Source organism: Gallinula chloropus (assembly GCF_964237585.1).
Source record: "Gallinula chloropus genome assembly, chromosome: 12".
NCBI lineage: Eukaryota > Metazoa > Chordata > Aves > Gruiformes > Rallidae > Gallinula > Gallinula chloropus.
Window position 1 is genome coordinate 11081718 of NC_140097.1, and position 18854 is coordinate 11100571.

The 18854-nt window shown below is 35.2% G+C and overlaps 1 protein-coding gene across 1 annotated transcript in view; it reads right to left on the reverse strand.

Annotated features, from left to right (window-relative positions):
- Nucleotides 1-18854, reverse strand: part of ERC2 (ELKS/RAB6-interacting/CAST family member 2) — a gene marked incomplete at both ends in the record, with an annotated part of 332401 nt that overhangs the window by 12121 nt on the left and 301426 nt on the right. The window contains 2 exons of the mRNA XM_084269469.1: nucleotides 2823-2957; nucleotides 18341-18460. Of these exons, the coding sequence (XP_084125595.1) occupies nucleotides 2823-2957; nucleotides 18341-18460 (255 nt within the window). The remainder of the gene's footprint in view (nucleotides 1-2822; nucleotides 2958-18340; nucleotides 18461-18854) is intronic.

An 18854-nucleotide genomic window follows, 5' to 3' on the forward strand; every position in this document is an offset into this window, starting at 1 on the left:
ACTGGAATACAATTGATCATCGTCTTCTTTACAACAACATTTTATGTATTAGAAGACTTATGTCTCCCCTTTAGTACTTTCTAGACTAAACAAATTCAGTTCTTTAAGCCTTCCTCATAGGTCATGTTCTCTAAAACTCCTATCATTCTTGTTGCTCTCCTTTTGTCCCTTTCTAATTTGTCTATCTTTCTGAAAGCATGGTGATCAAAACTGTATAAAGCTTTTCAGATGAGGTCTCACCAGTGCTCTAAAGAACAGAATAATTGCTTCCTGACTCTTTTCCAGCATTACATCCATCCCAGAATTAGATCCAACTTCATTGCAATGGTATTCCATTGTTGCCATATACTACGTGCAATCCAGATTCCTTTTTCCATACTATTGCCTCATCAGTACAAGCGACTTATCTCTTACAAACGGACTTGTCTTCACTGATTTCAGATTACTAATTCTAGACTTTCTGTCCCTTTCATTGAGACTGAGCAGTTTACTGAGTGATTTAACAGCTTCTACTATGCCTGCAGCTTCTTGCAGGTTGGTTCATTATCAACACTATCCATATGGTTTTGGTTCGATTTCATCACTGAAATAACTTCCAAAAACATACTCCACCAAAGAGATAAGAGGACAGACCTCTGGAACCCTGTCCTGTCTGAAAATGAGCAACGGAAAACTTGTCTATAGCGTGTTATAGGTGCCAGTTGCACACCCTCTCAAGGTGATTTCCTAGTTAGTTAAAATATTATTTATTGTTACATCTTTTTTATTTTCATGCATTTTATATTACATGTTATTTATATTATCAGGTAATATATTTATTTGTATATTACAAATATGTGGTCAGTGTTTGGGGCCTCATGAATTCCGAGTGTGTCACAGCTACCACTTTTGCCTTTAGCCATTAAGCCAGTTACCCTATCGAAGGAAATTAAATTTGCTTGACATAATCCACCCTTGTCAAATAGAGGCAGACTAAATATAGGATGAGTATGCTATGTAACAGCCATCTAGACCTGCATTCTGTTTTAGAGAGCCGCCCAAAACTGTCACCTACAAAAGAGTGCAAGAATAAAATGAACACATAGTGATAAATAATCTCCTGTTTTCAGGAATGTAATGTAAAAATAGTTTATATGGTCTAGGATAGGAACCACTGGTTGATGATTAGGAAAAGAGTGGTCTGATATACACTGAGGTGGGTAGACAGATACCCTCATACATACAGCTTGATACAGACATCAACCTGCTAAAAATGAACCGTACAGCTTTGTATTGTTTCACTGATTTAATTATTTATTCCATAACTTTCCAGGGTCTAATATAACTGTATGCATGTACACACACATAAAAAATTGTTTTGGTAAAAAATAGTTTAAGACTATCAGAGCCAAACACCTCAGAAAATAACTACTAAAACAGGTTTGCTGGCAGAAGTGTACTTTAAGGATGAATTGAAGTTGTCACTAGAATTCGAAATAGTATTTTGGTGTGTATATCTACAAATACAATGTATATTTTCTACAATTACATAGTGAGTTAAATACTTTATTATTCTCAATATTGTAACTTTCTAATGGTAACAACTCTAACACATAGCTGTCATTTTATTACTAATGACTACAGCACTACTACACCACTATTTTCATAAACCGTACATTTGAAGCAGATACTTTATTTTTGGTGGGTGAGGTCGTTAAGCTTTCCAGGATTAAAAGGCACAGCATTCTCGGTCTGGAAACATCAAAACAATAAACTTTTCAGTCAAGGTGTCTGCTTCACCCAGTTGTCCATGAACCACAAGTACTCACACTGGACACTTAGTAAATTGCTGCCTATTGACGGCAACATTATCTGAAGAAGAACATTAAAGTATTCCAAACAACAAAGTGCTGGAACACTAATAAACCACAGAACATCACAACATCCTCATTCCAAACATATACAGTGTAAACACAATCTTAAAACCATGTAACAATAAACCTGCTTTAATCATTTTGCATTTTAATTTTTACTTAACTTTCATATTTTTTTCAAATCTTACCAATAAAAGCAAGTGAGTAACATATTTTAGAATATTTTTCTATTGTATTTGTTTGTAAACAAATATTGTAATTTACAAAATCAAACCAGTGTTGGGCTTATGGATTTTTTTTCACTCTGGGTGGAGAAGAGGTTTAATGCTAGCACAGTCAATTCCCATACCCTGGAAGACCATGTTATGAGGACAGTCGTTGGCCCTTTCAGAAGTACAGGTCTCTTAAGTATAATATTCCAAGAAAAATAGTGAATTACTCAGCATTTTAAAACTAAAACATCTCTGGAATTTGGCTTATCTCGCTTAGGATCATTATTGATTTTAAGCTATATCTGTTATTTGAAAGCTTCGACAAAAAGACACTTTCAAAACCAGTTTAGGACCACTGGTTTACAAGTTGCCAAAAGGACTGGCTGCACAAGTTTTTCAATGCTAATGATTAATCCATTTACTTTAAATGAACAAAAAATTAATCCAAAAAGTTAATACTTCTGAAATCATTAGTAATCACCAACTAGGAGATTTCTCACCAATTTTCTACTGAAAAAGTTGAATGATGAAATGCTGAAATTTGCTGTAAAACTTCTAAAGAAAGATGAGGAAGAAAAATAGAAGATAGACAAAAAGCCTAAATGTTTAAATTGCTTCAGGGATGGAAATAGATACCAGAACTATTAGCTTCAGTTCAAAGAACACATTACTTTTTTGCTTTTTCTTCCTAATTTTTTATCTTGAAATATCAAAATAGTAAAAATATAAATCTGAAGGTGAAAAAGAGGTGACTAACCTGATCTGGAGAGGGTCTGTGGTTGGAGTGTTGTGGTCTCCCAGGAGATCGATGATGGTGGTGGTGATGATGGTGGTGGTAGTGGTGATGGTCATCGTCGTAGTTATCTGCCATAAGTTTCATTCTGTTTTGAGTCTGTTTAAGATGTAAATTGAGACAATTCCATTACATGCTGGAATACATTACTCCAACTATTTTAGGAAGATTTTAGCCTTTTCTTATCTCTCTTTTTTTAATCTTTTTTTTTTCCCTCTCCTTTGTAGCTCTAAGGATCTAACAATAGAAGTCCGGACTGCTGGCTCATGAACAAAAGCAAACAGGAATAGTAAAAGATAATGAAGTATGTGAACACATCTTCTGTCTCACTTTTCACATGAGTAGAACTGCACAAAGAAATCAGAAAAAGGATATGATCAAGGATGTCATGCTCAAAGCATATCAAGAAAGAATCAGCTTTTCTGAATTTACTGTTTTAGGAGTTTCCTATTTTTTCCAGGCTGTTATTATGTCTTGCCCATTAACATGTAAAAACTCACAGAAAGAAATACTAAGTGTACTTCAAATATTTAAAATTAGCTACTGAGGCGTGTCCACAACAATTATGAATAGTTATTTTAGAAGCTCTATTTTGCCTTAAATATTTTAATTGTACACCAGGATCACCCTGCTAAACAGTAAGTCGAAAGAGCCTGAAAACTGACAGACACAGGCACTTACAGAAAAATATGCGATTACGGAACTTGACACGTATCACTAAATGAGTCAGTCTTAGATACAGATCTTGAAAAAAAGATCAACGCTTCAGCTACTGCTGCGTATGGATAATAACAAGATACATTGCTACTCCTTATCACTATTACAATTATTCTACACCATGAAATACATTGACTGAAATGATTTAAACCTTACTTATAATACAGAAAAAGACTTACTACAAATTGTCCAATACCAGTGGATACAATACTTATTTTTCCTGTTACTGGGCCAAAAGGTACTCTCAGGAAAACCTGTTAACCTGTAATTTTGCATTAAAAAACCACAGAAGAAAATGCTGTCAACTCTCAAAGACCTCTTCCAAAAGAAGAATCAACTAGAGAAACAATTAATAGTATGCTGATGACAGAAGGAAAGATTGCCTAACCTTATGGGAGAAAGGTTGTTCCTGAAGGAGCATTAATGACTTTAGGCCAATTCTCTAGGTGGACATAATTTGAGCTGGTCAAACACAAACAAGTCTACTTTGCTCATAGACACTTCTGGTGAGCAATAAAAATAAAGAGACTACAATCAGCTGCAAATAGAGACAGTTTCGTTATACCCATGCTCCAAGGCAGCAGGATTCATGCTAACTCCAGTGAGGATGCCAGCTAAATAGATTACCCATTACTCTTCCAAAAGTAATGAGTTCTAAAGGAACTATATCAACAGGTCTAACTGGGTTCCAATTAGAAATACCCATCAGACAGCTAGTGCCCCATAGTTAGTATGTGGTAAATTTACTTCCAGGACTATTGTAAATTGATTTTCTTATCAGAAAAATTCTCTATCAAAATCTCTATTAGGAAATTTTCACTGGTAAGTGTGTTTTAACAGAAAATGTAAATACTCAGAGAGCGCTACTATATTCCACATATTTTTTTCCCGAAAATAGAAAAGATATTTGGGAAAAAGACACATTAAATATTCATGCTACACAACATTTGAAGTACAGCAAAATCTAATGTGAGAAAAATTATGAACCACTGGGATCAGAAGAAATCCTGATGTGGCTTTACCAATTAAATTTGTTTTAAATGTTACAATGCTTCTCAAGCACTTCACAGGATGTCCATTAGAATGATTGTAGAAAAATATTTTACATGTATTCGGCACTCAGTTCAAGTGAAAATCACCAAACATACCCTTAAGACATCCACAATGACAAGATAGAGGAACAACCACAATCAGATGTGCACGTGCTTTAGCCACTCTGACTCTGAGTATTTCTATAGCACTAAAAGAGTTTATCGCTGTGTTACAGGAAAAGAAAAAAATGTTCTCCATAGGTCAAGTGGTGAATTCCTTTGAACAGGATTCGTACTGGAAATGTATGGTATCATTCTACATTTTTAAACACTGCACAGTTGAAACCATTTCATTTCCCCCTCCTGGATAAGATGGGAGCATACAGCTGTATGAATTTTAGCTACGAATTTCAACCAATTTTGCCAAAAGACCAACTCAATCAAAATCATCATAGCTGTTCTGTTTGTCTTCAGATTCAAAAAGGAAGGGTTTTTGAACAAAAGAGTGGAAAAGATGGAGAATTAATAGACAAATAATAACCCACTTACTGTAAACACTGTAATATCCTGCCTCTTTAGGGAAGCTCCTAACATTTTATTAGTTTATTTTCTTATCAATGAACAGCCTTAAATTTCCTACCTTTCAACTGTATTCCATAAAAGAATGCAAAAGTTAAACAAGATGATATATGCAATCCTAAAAGTGTCCCCTGTAATGAGGTGTTGGGGATTAGAAGTGTCAAGGGATAAGAACTGTAAATGAATGATGTCATCTTTCTAATTTGGTGCTGAAATATAAATAAACCACTTCTAATGTTTCTTCCTTTTGGATGCCAGATTGCAGTAAAATGTGCACAAAGAAATGTTAATGCTGCAGTAGGCTTCCTTTAGTGGGTCTGTTCTGGAAGCAAAATATATCAGAAATGTGAAATGAGAATTTCTCTTCCACCGAAGTATTCATCAAACCATCCAAACTTTTACATTACTTGTGACTACCATTAATTTCTTGAGATGATGCTTAAATATTTTGCAAAATACTATTTTTAATGCTTTTTAGTTTTATTTCTTAGCTCCTCACAATGATAACTAATACGATTTTGAGGTTCTGTTTGTCTTTGCTTTAGCTAACGTCAGAGAGCTATACTTCCACACAGAACAGTACTTTCTAGATATGCTTAGCTTTGAATTAAGAGCTACAAAACATGGTATGATTTCAAACTCTTAAAAGTAAGACTTTTGAACAGGTGGATTCTGGAGAAGGAACAAAAGTAAAGCCATCTGGAGGAACAATACAATTCTTTGCAGGTCCTTCTAAACAAGTTTCTGTAATATTATTTCTGTTTCCTTCCCTTGCTAATTCTTTTAATCTTTAGTAGGCTTTGAAATGCCAGGTATATTTTTAAATAAGAAAGAAATGAATTAACTACACTGGAATTTGTTCAGGATGCCAGAACCTCACATTCTTGCACTTACATACAAGCACACACACAAAAAGGCATGTAAATTTTCGGATACTGGTTTATCAGACAGATCCTTACAGTCTGGGTCCCATATCAACACATTAGGACACTGCTTCTGTACTGACTGTGTAGGAAAAATACTTCCTACTAACTTGGCCATGCCATAATTCCTTGCGTCTTCAGCATACATGAAAGTTTACTATTCAAGAACATCCAAGAACTTTTCTTATATTACCTTTGAAAGTACAATAGATTATTCAATATGACTCTTCTGGATGATGGGGAAACTCAGTCTCGGAATGTACAACTAATGAAAATTGGAAATTACTGTACATGCATTTAAACTGTGCTATATCCAACTTGGATCATATGTCACTCTGGATTAGTCATTCAGTATTTGAAATATCTGTATTCTATAATTCAAAATGTTATTCACTCCTTTTCCTCTCATAAATACAACTCTGATGACAATTTATCATACCAGCAGTTCTTTTTGAAAATTCACAGTGAACACCAAGCCCACACCTGAGAAGGAGCAGTTTTTCATTTGGATTTATACAAGGAAGAAAAAAAAGTAACTTTTAAAATGCAACAAATAATTAACAGCATCCCCTATAGACCATGTATGGCCTTATTATTTTTAACCTAAACAGTTTCTTCAGATTTTTTTTCTTTGAGTACACTCAATAAACACCACATCTATTTTGAAATAAAGGAATGATAAAGGAATTAAAAGCAGCTTAAATCTAGGTGCACAGGTATATTAACCCTTAGGGCTTGAAACAGTTGTCTTTGATCACTCAATATCACTATTTGCTAAGCTGTCAAGGTCATGAATGGTATGTGTAACTGAATTTTTAACCCACTTACCAAAGAATTTATGATCTAGCATTGTAAGAAAACTGACAGCTATTTCTTGTCCTCCAAAAATTCTGTTGAGTTTAAGTAAGGATCTACTGAAGTGAAATGAAAGTCTTTGATTGACTGGTAACAGACTAAATAGCTTAACAGCAATCTGTAACTGTAAAACTATAATATTAAAACTGTCTTTTAAAAAATATTTTAGCAAGGTGGCAATAGGGAACTATGCTTTGATCTGTCATCTGGATCAAGTTAACAACAAAACTCTCATGAATGAGGTTCAAATGAGGAAAAATAGTAAGATTTGTTGCTCTGGGATATACTGTGTAATACCATTCAATAGCTATTACTTTACTTTGGATTTTCTTCTCAATCTCTCTTCACTAAATGGCATTTGAAACATTTCTGGAATATTCACTTTCAACAGGGTAGGATTTTTCCCTATATAATATGGGAGGGAGGCAGATATAAGGCCTACAATCTATCCTGGAGATATCCTGTGGTCTAATTATTAAAGCACGGAATTTAAAATCCAGAGACCTACATTTTAGCTCTCACTTTGCAACTGCCTCTCTTTGTAATGACAGAGAACATGGATTTCTTGCAGTCTCACTATTTGAAGAGCAGCATATTAATATTTCCACAAAGCATTTTGCAATCTTCATGTAGCAGAAGTTTAGTTCTGTTTTTTTTTCCCCGATTTTTACTAATAAATTATTTAATCTGAGCTTTTATTTTTCCTAAACCAATAATTTAAGAAAGTACAAATGAAACCTTTTTTTCTGTAAATTTCAAAACCAAAAGGAAAAGATCTCAAAAATGCATGCTTAACCCTACATAGTTCACCAAGTTTATCCAGAAGTTGCATAAACTTAGTGGAATTACCCTGGATTTAATAAAAGCATGTGCAACTGCAATTGGTTTTCCAGTATGAATCTACTGCTTCAGGCCTGAATTCCATTAGCTGAAGGTTAACAAAACGTTTGCTAGCTCTGTACTTATTCTCTCCAAATAAAATCAGTTTTCATGTCAGAACAATACTTCTACACATTCTTTGAAAACTGTTATGATCTGAAGAAAAGTGAAGAATTTATTGTTTCTATTGCAGCACAATACAGAAGTTGCTAACTGCCATAAAATACCATTTATACCTTTGTTACTTGATAAGTTACAGTTAATTAAATGTTGGACAACAGATGCTGTACTTGGCGTCAAACATCCTGAAATTTTACCAAATTACCTTCATTGCTCATCTGTTAAAGGACTATAACATTTTGCACAAAATGAAGACTTCACAAAAACAGCATATAGCTGTTCATTAGAAAATACAAAATATTCCACAGCATAGACTGCTTTAACAGAGGAAGACAGTCTAAAGTGACTATAAAAGGCATTTCAGAAGGCAGCACAGAATGCTGTGTTTCTAAATAACCCTTATAGTGATTTCTAAAACCAAAAAGCAAACATGAGTGTTATGTAAAGCCCATATTTCTAGAACTTGTTCAAGTTCACTGCCCTTTATCAAATTCAGCAAGTTTCCATTTAATTCACTTCTATTGTCTGACCATTGATAAATATCCTTCTGAGATCAAAACTAACAAGTCAAAGTTCCAACTTCGGAGCCTCTAAAAACATGTTCAACATCACTCTCATTTATGTACACCCTGAAAAGGTACCTAAAGCTTACTAGAGATACATCCATCCTGCATATGTGATTTGATAAGCCAAATAGTGAGCTTAATTTGCCATCTAGAAATGAAAGAAAGATTCCATCATAAAGTTTCAGATGAAATTTCTCTTTCTTAAACCTCTTGATAAACTCAGATATTTTTGAGCAGTGGTTCACTAATTATCTGGTGGAAGAACAAAGATCATTTCAAGACTACTAATGTTTAAAAGCCAAACTTTGAGACTGCTCCCAATTCCTTTTAATGGTAGCACACTTCTTGAATTAACACCATTAGACAAATTGTTAAAATATACCCACTAACTACGGTTTTGACAGAAGAACTTGTGTCGTTTTTTTCCACAAGCTGAAGGATCTGTTACTTGGCCACTGCTTTCAAGGAACTTTTGCCAATACTAGAGCTGCATGGAAGAAGTGGACTTACATATACTTCAGCACACTTCAAAGTATTGCAGAGCTCGTATATGTTAATTATTCAGGCGACTTCTAACAGCATACTACTAGCAACATAATGCTTATTATTTGCAAAAGAAATTATACTCTTGCTTCTAAACATTAGAAATATATGACAATATTCAATTCAGGGTTTTCGTGGCTTATGCAGCGAGTTTTTAGACACCAAGAAAATTCCAATAGGGGAGAAAAAAAAAAAATCACAACCCAACTTAAGTTATGAAGACTACAAGTTTGCAAGCACTCATCAGTAATCAAAAGATAACAAAAACATTACAGTATGGTAACTAAGTCGGAACTCCAGATGCTAAATAACGATCATAATCATAACCTTATGGGTGTTGGAATGCATCACTATGGGGTAGACTTATGTTTTACTGAGTGCTTTAATTATGCATTTTCTTTTTATAACATCCCTGTAATATAATCTATATTTATATTCTTACTCTTAACTGTATTTTAACATAGGTTTTGCTGCTTTGTTTCCTGCCCCTATTGAAGAACACAATTAATTTTTTCCCTGTTAAAATTCCAAATGGGCTAATAAGCATGTTTTCCTTTTCCTGTAATAGTGTATGACTTGTCTTGGAAAGTGTGAGAGACAGGATGCATGCAGGCTAAAAGTGTGCGTGATAGCTTATTGGAGAAAGCTTTGCCTACCCCTCTCATTTAGCTCTTTTTATTTCTTACCTCATTAACGACATGACTGTTGCATATGAAGTAAAGAGCACAGTAAAGTTTTTATGCTAAGAAAACGTATTTTTTCCTACCCATATCTAGTTATATATTAAACTTAATTATGTTTTACATTAAAATCTTAAAATTTTTATAATTTTTAACCAAAATATTTGTTCTTCAGACCCTGTCTGTCCTCCTAATTTCACAGGAAAAGAATCCAATCTTCATCCCAGGTGAAATACAAAGGCAATTAGAGACCAAATTAGATACTCTGAGTCCTGTGCAGCAACAGAAAGCAGCTTCTAGAGCTGATCTTTTCAAAGACTTGGATCTGATCATTTAGTGTTGAACATAAGTATAAAAGTTTTCCATGTATTTCAGTTCTTTTTTAATTAGTGTACTGTTTCACTGAGATTAACAAACATTGCACCTGCCGCTTTGCAAGATTACAAAATGTGACTGACTTACCCTGAAAGAAGTTAGAGCAAATCATAGTAAGGTACCCTTTTCATGAGCTGAAGGATAATAGTCTCACAAACACCAGCTGGGATATTAGACACTTGGCAGAACGAGACAGGCAGCAGGTCCAAGTGCCAAGCAGCCACTTATCTAAAGTACTAAGGCCAAATTTCAGCTTTCCTGACTCTTGTGACTGACCAAAGTTATTCTGATTTGAACATGGTCCATCTGACTTTAGTTGCAGTCTCTACATTTAGAGTTTGTGTTTTTGAAGTCTTTTTAAGTTCTGTGAATTAAAAGTATGGCTTGAAGCACAGGAAATATCTTGTAATAATACAGCATACTCAGTAATGTATAGGTTAAAGTCATGCTAAAAGTATTTGTCTGAGTCCTACTACTAAACTTGGTAATTACACAGAAGTATGTAAGAACACAGACACAAAGAAGCGGGTTAAAAGCATAATTAAAGCTCTGAAACAGTAGCTGCCTGAGGACATCTCGAGCCAGGTCTACTAAATGCAGACAAGCAACGTAAGACAGTAAGGTTCTTTGGGGTTTTTACATTTTTTTTTTTACAACAGGAAATAACTCATTAAAAAGATACTTCTTCATAATAATTATTTAAACCCAGACATGAATCAGAAACTTCAGTAGCTAAACAAGACCTCTGAAAGCGCAAACGTCAGTTTAGGAGCACTGATTGTCTTTCAGCATCTTTAATGTCTGAACAGTTCAGCTTCAGCTGTAGTTTTTGCAATTTCATTACCAAGTCCAGCTCTCTCATTTGTACTACATACAAAATATAGCCTAAATGAAAACATTTCTTTCATTGTATGTCATAAAAATCAATAAATAAAACAAATGTCAAAATACGGATGGCATATTGGAATATGGACCAAATCAGAGGTAGTGTCACAACACTGCTTTGATATGCTTTTTGAAGACACCTTACCTATAACTACTTTTCATTTGATGCAAAACAGTAGAAATTGTTTTATCCACCATCACATGAGCAGAAAAATTTGACACTCAATTTTTAAATTATTTTTTTAATAACTGGCTACTTAATACTGTACTTGAGATCAAATGTTAAACTGTATTTAGCTTGATTATCATGGCATACTTTGTAGTATAACTTAAGGATTTGTTTCAAAAATGTCTCATGGAGAAGAAAAACACCAGTCTTTTTGGCTTGCTAGTTCAGTCATTTATATAAGAGATACTCACTGTTCTTATCTGAGATATTTAATACTCATTTTCACCCGTCAGTCTAGCCAGATCAAAGATCACAAAAGTCCTAGTGTCAATACATACATTATTTTATTACGAACTTTTTCTATTTAAGTTGTTCACTATGAGCACAGTTAGATGATTTATCTGAGTAAATTGCATTATGACAGCTATAGCAATCGAGAGGTTCTAGAATAAGTTTACAATGAGATTATCACCAGTGAACAAGAATGCCATTAGCCATGGCCATGCTTAAGATATGATATAAATTCTTCAAGAATAAAAAACCTCTGAACAAACAGATTTTTAAGCAGATCACCAACTAGGAAGCAGGAAAGAACATAAGTACCAGGCCTGTGATGCCCTCAAGGTCTGACTGCTATAGGCTACAAGGCTAACCTCTCATTGCAAAACATTATTTAAAAATACTGTCCAAAATAATTTATATTCCAGGGAGCATAAGGGGGAAAAAGTGATGCCATATCCAGCTATGACTTGAATCCTTCTACTATTACAATAAAAATTGTCAAATCTTCCCAAGAATGTGTGTGAAGTCTTCTGTGAGCACTGCCAACACTTTAAGTAATTTTTCCAACACAAGCCTTTCTTCTGAATTAACTAATTTGACCAGGGCAGGGCAGAGGCTATTAGTTACGCACACACAATCTCTTTCTTGCCTTGTGCCGTATATAGCCTGCCTCATTAAGCTAGAGGGAGAAGTGGGACTCTCCTGTTTCACCCCTACACTAATCTGCCCACACTGGGTTTACATAGAAGATGCTTGTACTTGCCAATATTGAGAATTAAAGATCCAAATTCAAAAATACCAATTCATAATTCAGATTACAAATGAAGAGTATAAAACCAAATGTTAAGAAGTGCAGACATAGTGCCTTAGGATATTTCTCATTAACAGAACTACAAGCATTTTTAAGAGAACAAATTGTAATAATTGTGTAGTGTTCTGGGCTCCTGTAAGATTGCCACTTATGAAATTCAAGGAAATCAGAAACATCAACTTAATCTGACAACATCTGAAACAGAAGCAAATAGTGATTAGGAACCAACCCAGTATCAGAACAGTGCTACTGATCACTAGGTATACAGACTATAATGCAAGATCTTTTTGCTCCCATACTTGTTAAACATTAGAGGGCTTAAATGCAATGAATTCATGCACAGTGTTTCAAAAGCATGTTTTGGGTTGCCAGAATAATCATAATTACAACTTGATACTTTGGGCAAGTGGAGGGTATCCCTTCACATGAGAGAGGGGTTGGATCTAAGATAATCTTTGTGGTTCCTTCCAACCCAAACTACTCTGTGGTTCTATGAACAGAAGTTCAATCCTACTCTTCCTTTTTTCTTTTTTTTTTTTTTTTTACAGTAATATAAACACTTTCAGTATCATAAAACACATAGTACAATACAGCCGAATTGATCTGACAGAGCAATGTAACCTAGGGTATTTTGATCTTGAGCACTTGATGTCCCTACCGTTATACCACACCAGGACATTTCCAATGTACCTAACTGGTACAGTATGTATACACTGACACATGTTGCCTTCAGTTTTATTCTGCTCCTTTGCTGCTGAAAGAGTTCTTATAAAATATTTGGATGTCAATTAGTAAAAAATACTTCTATGCATTGCAAGTAGGTGAAAATATTGGTAGTGACGTTAGTTTTCTGAGAAACTAAGGTTGCACAGATTTTTAAAATTCCTTGTTTCTCTCCCTTTTTGTTTCATTAGCACTATGTTCCTGTGATGAAATAGAGTAGTGAACTAATAGACTAAAGACTGCCAAACACCAGCTTTGCCTCTGGCCAGAGTATTCTGTACACCTGCGGTCTTGAAAATACTGGAAAGGTTTCTAATTTCATGTTTTGAGAAGAAAAATAAAATGCTTTTACAGAGTTAGAAGACCTTGCATTTTGGCCAACTCCACTTACATTTTTGGCTCTATATCCCAAAACTGAAAAGAGGCAACTGGGAAATTTTCTCACAGTATCCAAGTTCAGAGTGAATCAGTAACATAGCAGTGTCTTCTGCTCTTACCAAAATCTCCTGAGACATTCTAAAAATGAACCTTAAGCTAATTATTTAATGAAGGATTGCATCACTATACAAATTTCTCTAAAAATAACTGTCTCAGAATTCTCAAAAGGAATCTTGGCCAGGGTGATTATAATCACTCAGCCAAGCCTTCATTGTAATCTTGTTTAATACTGTATTTCTGAAAGGTTTTGTAAGCCTCCTACAAAGTTCCGTGGTGCTCAAAATACAGCATTTAGTGAATGAATCAAAACAATTCCAGTGGTTCTGTTTTGCTGGGAGTGCATTACTATGTTTCTCATTTATTTAAACCACTAACCAATAAATATTTAACTGACAGACTGCAGCTGCTAAACCGTATTTAAATCATTAAATATGCTTGCTTCTCATGAGATGGTGTTTGCAACACAGAGGTCAGTATTATCACTACTAATTTTACAGGTGGGATGATACAAATAGTTGTTCTAGGTTATCAAATACAATGTAAAAAAACCTGTAAAAATCCAGCACTAAGGATAAAACCATTGCCTTTCTTCCAGCTTAGAAATAAGTTTTACTTAAATTTACAGTCACAATTCCTAAAAATACTCTTAAACATGCTCACATACATAATATTTTAGTCTTTAATACACATCCATCTGTAGCTTCATATTTAAAATGTATCACATATTCCCATTTTCCTGCAAAGGCAGCATATTCCATTACTTTAAGATGCTTCCTTTTCTTTTTCAGTGTGAGGAATTTGACAAATTTCTTCAAAAAATCAATGTCTTAGTAGTTTCCAATCTGTTTGATATTCCCAAACTCCAGAAAAACTAGAATAGAAAAACTGGAGAAAGGTATCTAACTGTGTATTTGGTTCTAGAAGCATTGAGTCATGAACTATTTAAAAATAGGAAAAAAAACCACTGATATTTGACATTGGGGCTTTTTAAACTCTTTTTTGAACACATGGTATTTCTGGTTTTATTTTAGATTAGATTACTATTGGGTAACTGTCAGTCTGCAGGTACTTTCAAGTCAATTGTCAATGTGGAAAACACTGATTCACTAAAAAGAAAAGGATGCAGGTAACTTCTTAAGTTTGGAGAGCAGGGGCCACGTGCATTTCAGAAGTCAATACTTGGTCTCCAAACTGACTTTACTGTTGTAAGACAAACTACATTGAAAGACATAAAATAACATCAAGTTTATGCCATGGTAAACTCTATTTATTTTATATTTGCCAAAATGATGCCTGCTTAGTCAACAGCCTGTTACTCCTGGATATTGAAAATCTCTCAGTATTTTCCTTCCTCTCAAGGAATTTTTCATGCTCATTGCCCGTGGCACAATGTTAATATTCTGAAGCAACCCTAAGGAAGGTTGTGGAGAGAACAGAAGCTTCCAGTTAAAATACAAAATACACCAGGACGCTTCAGGAGTCTACCAGAGCAACTAGAAAAGCTTTTCACAGTGTAACTCTGTGGTAAAAGCAGCTACATTTGCATTTAAGTAACTCAACCTCGGTGCGAGTCTGCGGTACATTACAGTGCAGCGATAGAATCTGTTTTTCTGGCCTTAATCCAATAACAATAAAATTCTATGAGTAACGTCAATACTTTGGGTTACTCCACTGAGTTTAATAGAATTGACCTCCTGAACCTTTGAGACATCTACTACATACTGTGCCCTATCTCTCTAAATACGAAGCAGTATTTGATGACTACAATGACCTCACAGGGTGGGAATCATCACAGCTCTTCTACAGCATTCTAAGTAGCAGTAGATGAATCTGCAAACACGTTGATGTTCCAACTAGGTAAGCACCTATAAAGTTACAAAGTATAGCCATTAAAATTCCACAACTCCTTCCCTTACATTGCGACCCTCATTGGCCTCATCAGTTATGTGAAAGAGCACTTGTCCCCCTCCTGTACATGGAAGTATTAAGAAGGAATATTCAACTTTTTGTATGAAAGAAAATTCTGACTCTAGGAAATTTACTTTCATCAACAGGATTTTCCAGACAAAGATAGTGACTTTCCTTCTTACACCCCAAAGAGAATACTCAAATAGGAAACAGCCTTGTAGGTCTCAAAGAAAAGCCCTTTGAAGTTACTTTTTCACATAGGCAGAGGACCTTCCAAGCTACAGCAATCCTACCCTGGACATTGAAGCCACCACTTCAATAGCAATAGCAAACCAGCAGTCTAGACTTGGAGTCTAATGTTGCACTTTTTAAGGTATTATCCACTGCAATGATTTGAAATTCTTAGGAATATGGAACTGGAGTTAACTAACTACACTGCAATGTCTAGGATGCCACTGAAAACAACAGCAGCAGAGAATCAGTTTCTGAAATCAACTCCTCAAACTGCAAACCATAAGCAAATCGAAGTGTCAGATATTTCGTGATACAGCATGATGGTTGAACTTTCAACAGCCTCTCATTTAGGCCAAAGTTATTTACCTATCTAAAGATCAGAAAATAAAACCTTGATTGAAATAGTATTTTCTCTTTCAAAAGGTAAAGCTCATCCTCACTGAAGGCTAATTTCAAATTATTGCTTCTTCAGTACAATGACAAGACTTTTGAAAAACAACTTGTGCTTGGGAGGCATGAGAACATTAGGAGAGTAGATGCAATTAGAAGCTCAACTGCAGCATCAGCAGGTGAATGCTGTGCTATTATGGGGAAAATAGAAGATTATCTAAAGAAACTCTGGAAGTTGCTTCTGTATGAGCTTTGCTGACATCTACAGCTGTGCATGTAGATTTCCAGGCAAGGTGAATTCATGTTCAAGTAAATTTCTAACTTCAATTAGAACTCTTAATTACAAATTATTTCCCAATAGCCTGTCTACATGACTTCAGACATAATCCATTTTAATTGCTGCTTTACACTGGAACACCCACCCTTCTGTTTTGCAGCTCTAACACAACAATAAAATGAAAGTCTGGTTCTGAAGAGAACATTTCTCAGGAATATTCAAAGAACATCAGGAATATTCACAGATCATCAGAAATAGCAGGGGAATTGTAGAAAGAAAACAGAAAAATATGGGGATTAAAACCACCTCTGAAACACAGTAGAAAATAGTTTTACATTTAATGAAGAAATCTAGAATTGAAGCATCTGTGATGACAGAGATTGTGCAGCCACACAGAAGAGATGTAACAGTATTTTTTCATGTTCAGGAAATGGATTATTTGATGTGAAAATTGAGAATGGACCTTCCTCTTGGATATAAATTTATGAGAATAAATGAATCAAAGATGCTGAAGGAGAAAGGAGGAGTTTGTCTGCAACACTTATATCAGTCAATGCTTCTTCATTGAACAGGGTAAGCCTACTCTTACTGATGCTCTGCTAACAAGATTTTCAGCCACAGTCCTTCACATGCAGCCTACCTTTCCCATTGTTAACTGAAAGATGGAAAAGATTTGTAAGGAGCAACGTAACAAGAAATTCCTTGGATTTTTTAAGGTCTGCATTTGTCATCCTTTGCCCTGCTGCCTTGATAAACTCTCAGACTCCTATAGCCATGAACAGGTGGCTTTCTGCTTGATTGGGTAGGTAGATACATCAAAAATCCATTTGCTCTTGTGAATATACATGAAGGGTATAGAGATCATTGTGCACCATGTTATTCTGCCTCTCAAAGCAAAAGGTCCTCCTACAGGACAGAACAGGAGTGGATCTGGGGGCCTAATACTTAGCACTATCTAGGGAGCCATCTTCCAATACATATCAATCTCTCTGCTTTATGATCACGTTAGGCTGGAGAAGTTGGGCCTTTTTTTCTTCTTTCTTCCAGCACTGTAATAGCTCTGGAAACAGAAGATGGGATCAATAAGGCAAAAGCTAAGAAAAAAAAATTTAAAATAATTATACTGCAGGTGATCATTCCCCCAGGTTCCAGTGAATCAGAACTAGATTAGGAGACAGCATCTTTCAAATAAACTGAGGGACAGGGTGGATATATCAGACACTGTGGAATCTGCCGCTTCCCCCCAGTGCCCAGCACAGTCATAGCAAGGAAGAGTAGCACTAAAGCTTTTGTGTCAGATGCACATGTGAAAGCTTTGGGGGTTGACAGAGGCTCTCCCCAAAGGGATTAAAGAAGTATGAATGATCTCTAAAACCTCTATTATCAGATAATTCTTAAGTGTAATAAAGTGGTGACCTAGTTAAACCACATTCCTGTTCCTGGTGTCTCTTTTTTTTTTTGTGGTGTCTGAGATAACAGTGAGATTATTTTGGCATCAATTTAATCTAGTTAAATAGCTTTACTGAAGATCTTTATCACTATAAATAATGGAGGTATTTGAAGTATTTGGTTACAATTCTAACTGAAGTTATCCAAAACAATGCCTCTCTAGCAATCCTCCTCTTCTGTCCCTTCACTCTGTCTGAAGAAAGTTATGAACGTTCTGAACAATTTTCAGCAATAGCTTAAAGGTACAAAGCCAAGCTAAATGAACAACAACAACAAAAAAAAAACAATAAAAAAATCCCACACCAAAACAAAATCCAAACAAAAAAAGGCATGAAAAAAGAACAGCTTGGCAAAGACTCTGATGAAGGTTTTAAAAATATCCATGACTAGTATCTTGAAAATTGGCAGAGGTGTATTCATTTACTCTCCAACAGCAAAAGATAAAGATGAAGAGAGAAGATATCTAAAATAGAAAATAACTGCCTTCACTTTTCTAATGCAAACCAAAACAAAAGTCCCCCAACCTATTTGGAACATAACACCTTCTTCAACGCAGCACAGTGGGATGAAGTACTAAAAAGCATAAAGCATATCTGCCTATTTAGTATATAAAATCTGGGTGAAATGTCTCCTGGCCAGCTGACTGACCTGAGACATGAGTGCATCATGACTGGAACACAGGTACTTGGCTGGAATGTCTGTAATGAAGTCAGCATCACGAGTGGATGATAAGTTCATGATCAGGGGCTGTTTCCTATTTTTATAGACCTGTTGGAAAAAGCTGTAACGATTAGATGCATGAATTCAGAGCTACTGGGAATTCAGCATAGCAGGTAGGGTTTTCCTTAACGTTTTGTTATTGAGTGCAAGGAGTTCTACAGTATGTAATGCATGATTCAGAACAAGAATCATAACATCGACTACACAGTATGTCCTAGATGCTATTAACACAGCATGCTCATTTGGAAAGTGGCACACTGCCTGACAGCAAAGTGGTTACTTTGACAGGCTAAGACAACCAGAATGATTTTTGGAGATGGTGTTCTTCCCTTTCTCAGGCAACAATCACAGAATTCAGTAATCTCACACAAAGGAAAACATCAGATACAACACCTTCAGACAGAGTCTGGAAACATCTTTCTCATCTTTTTCACCTATTCTG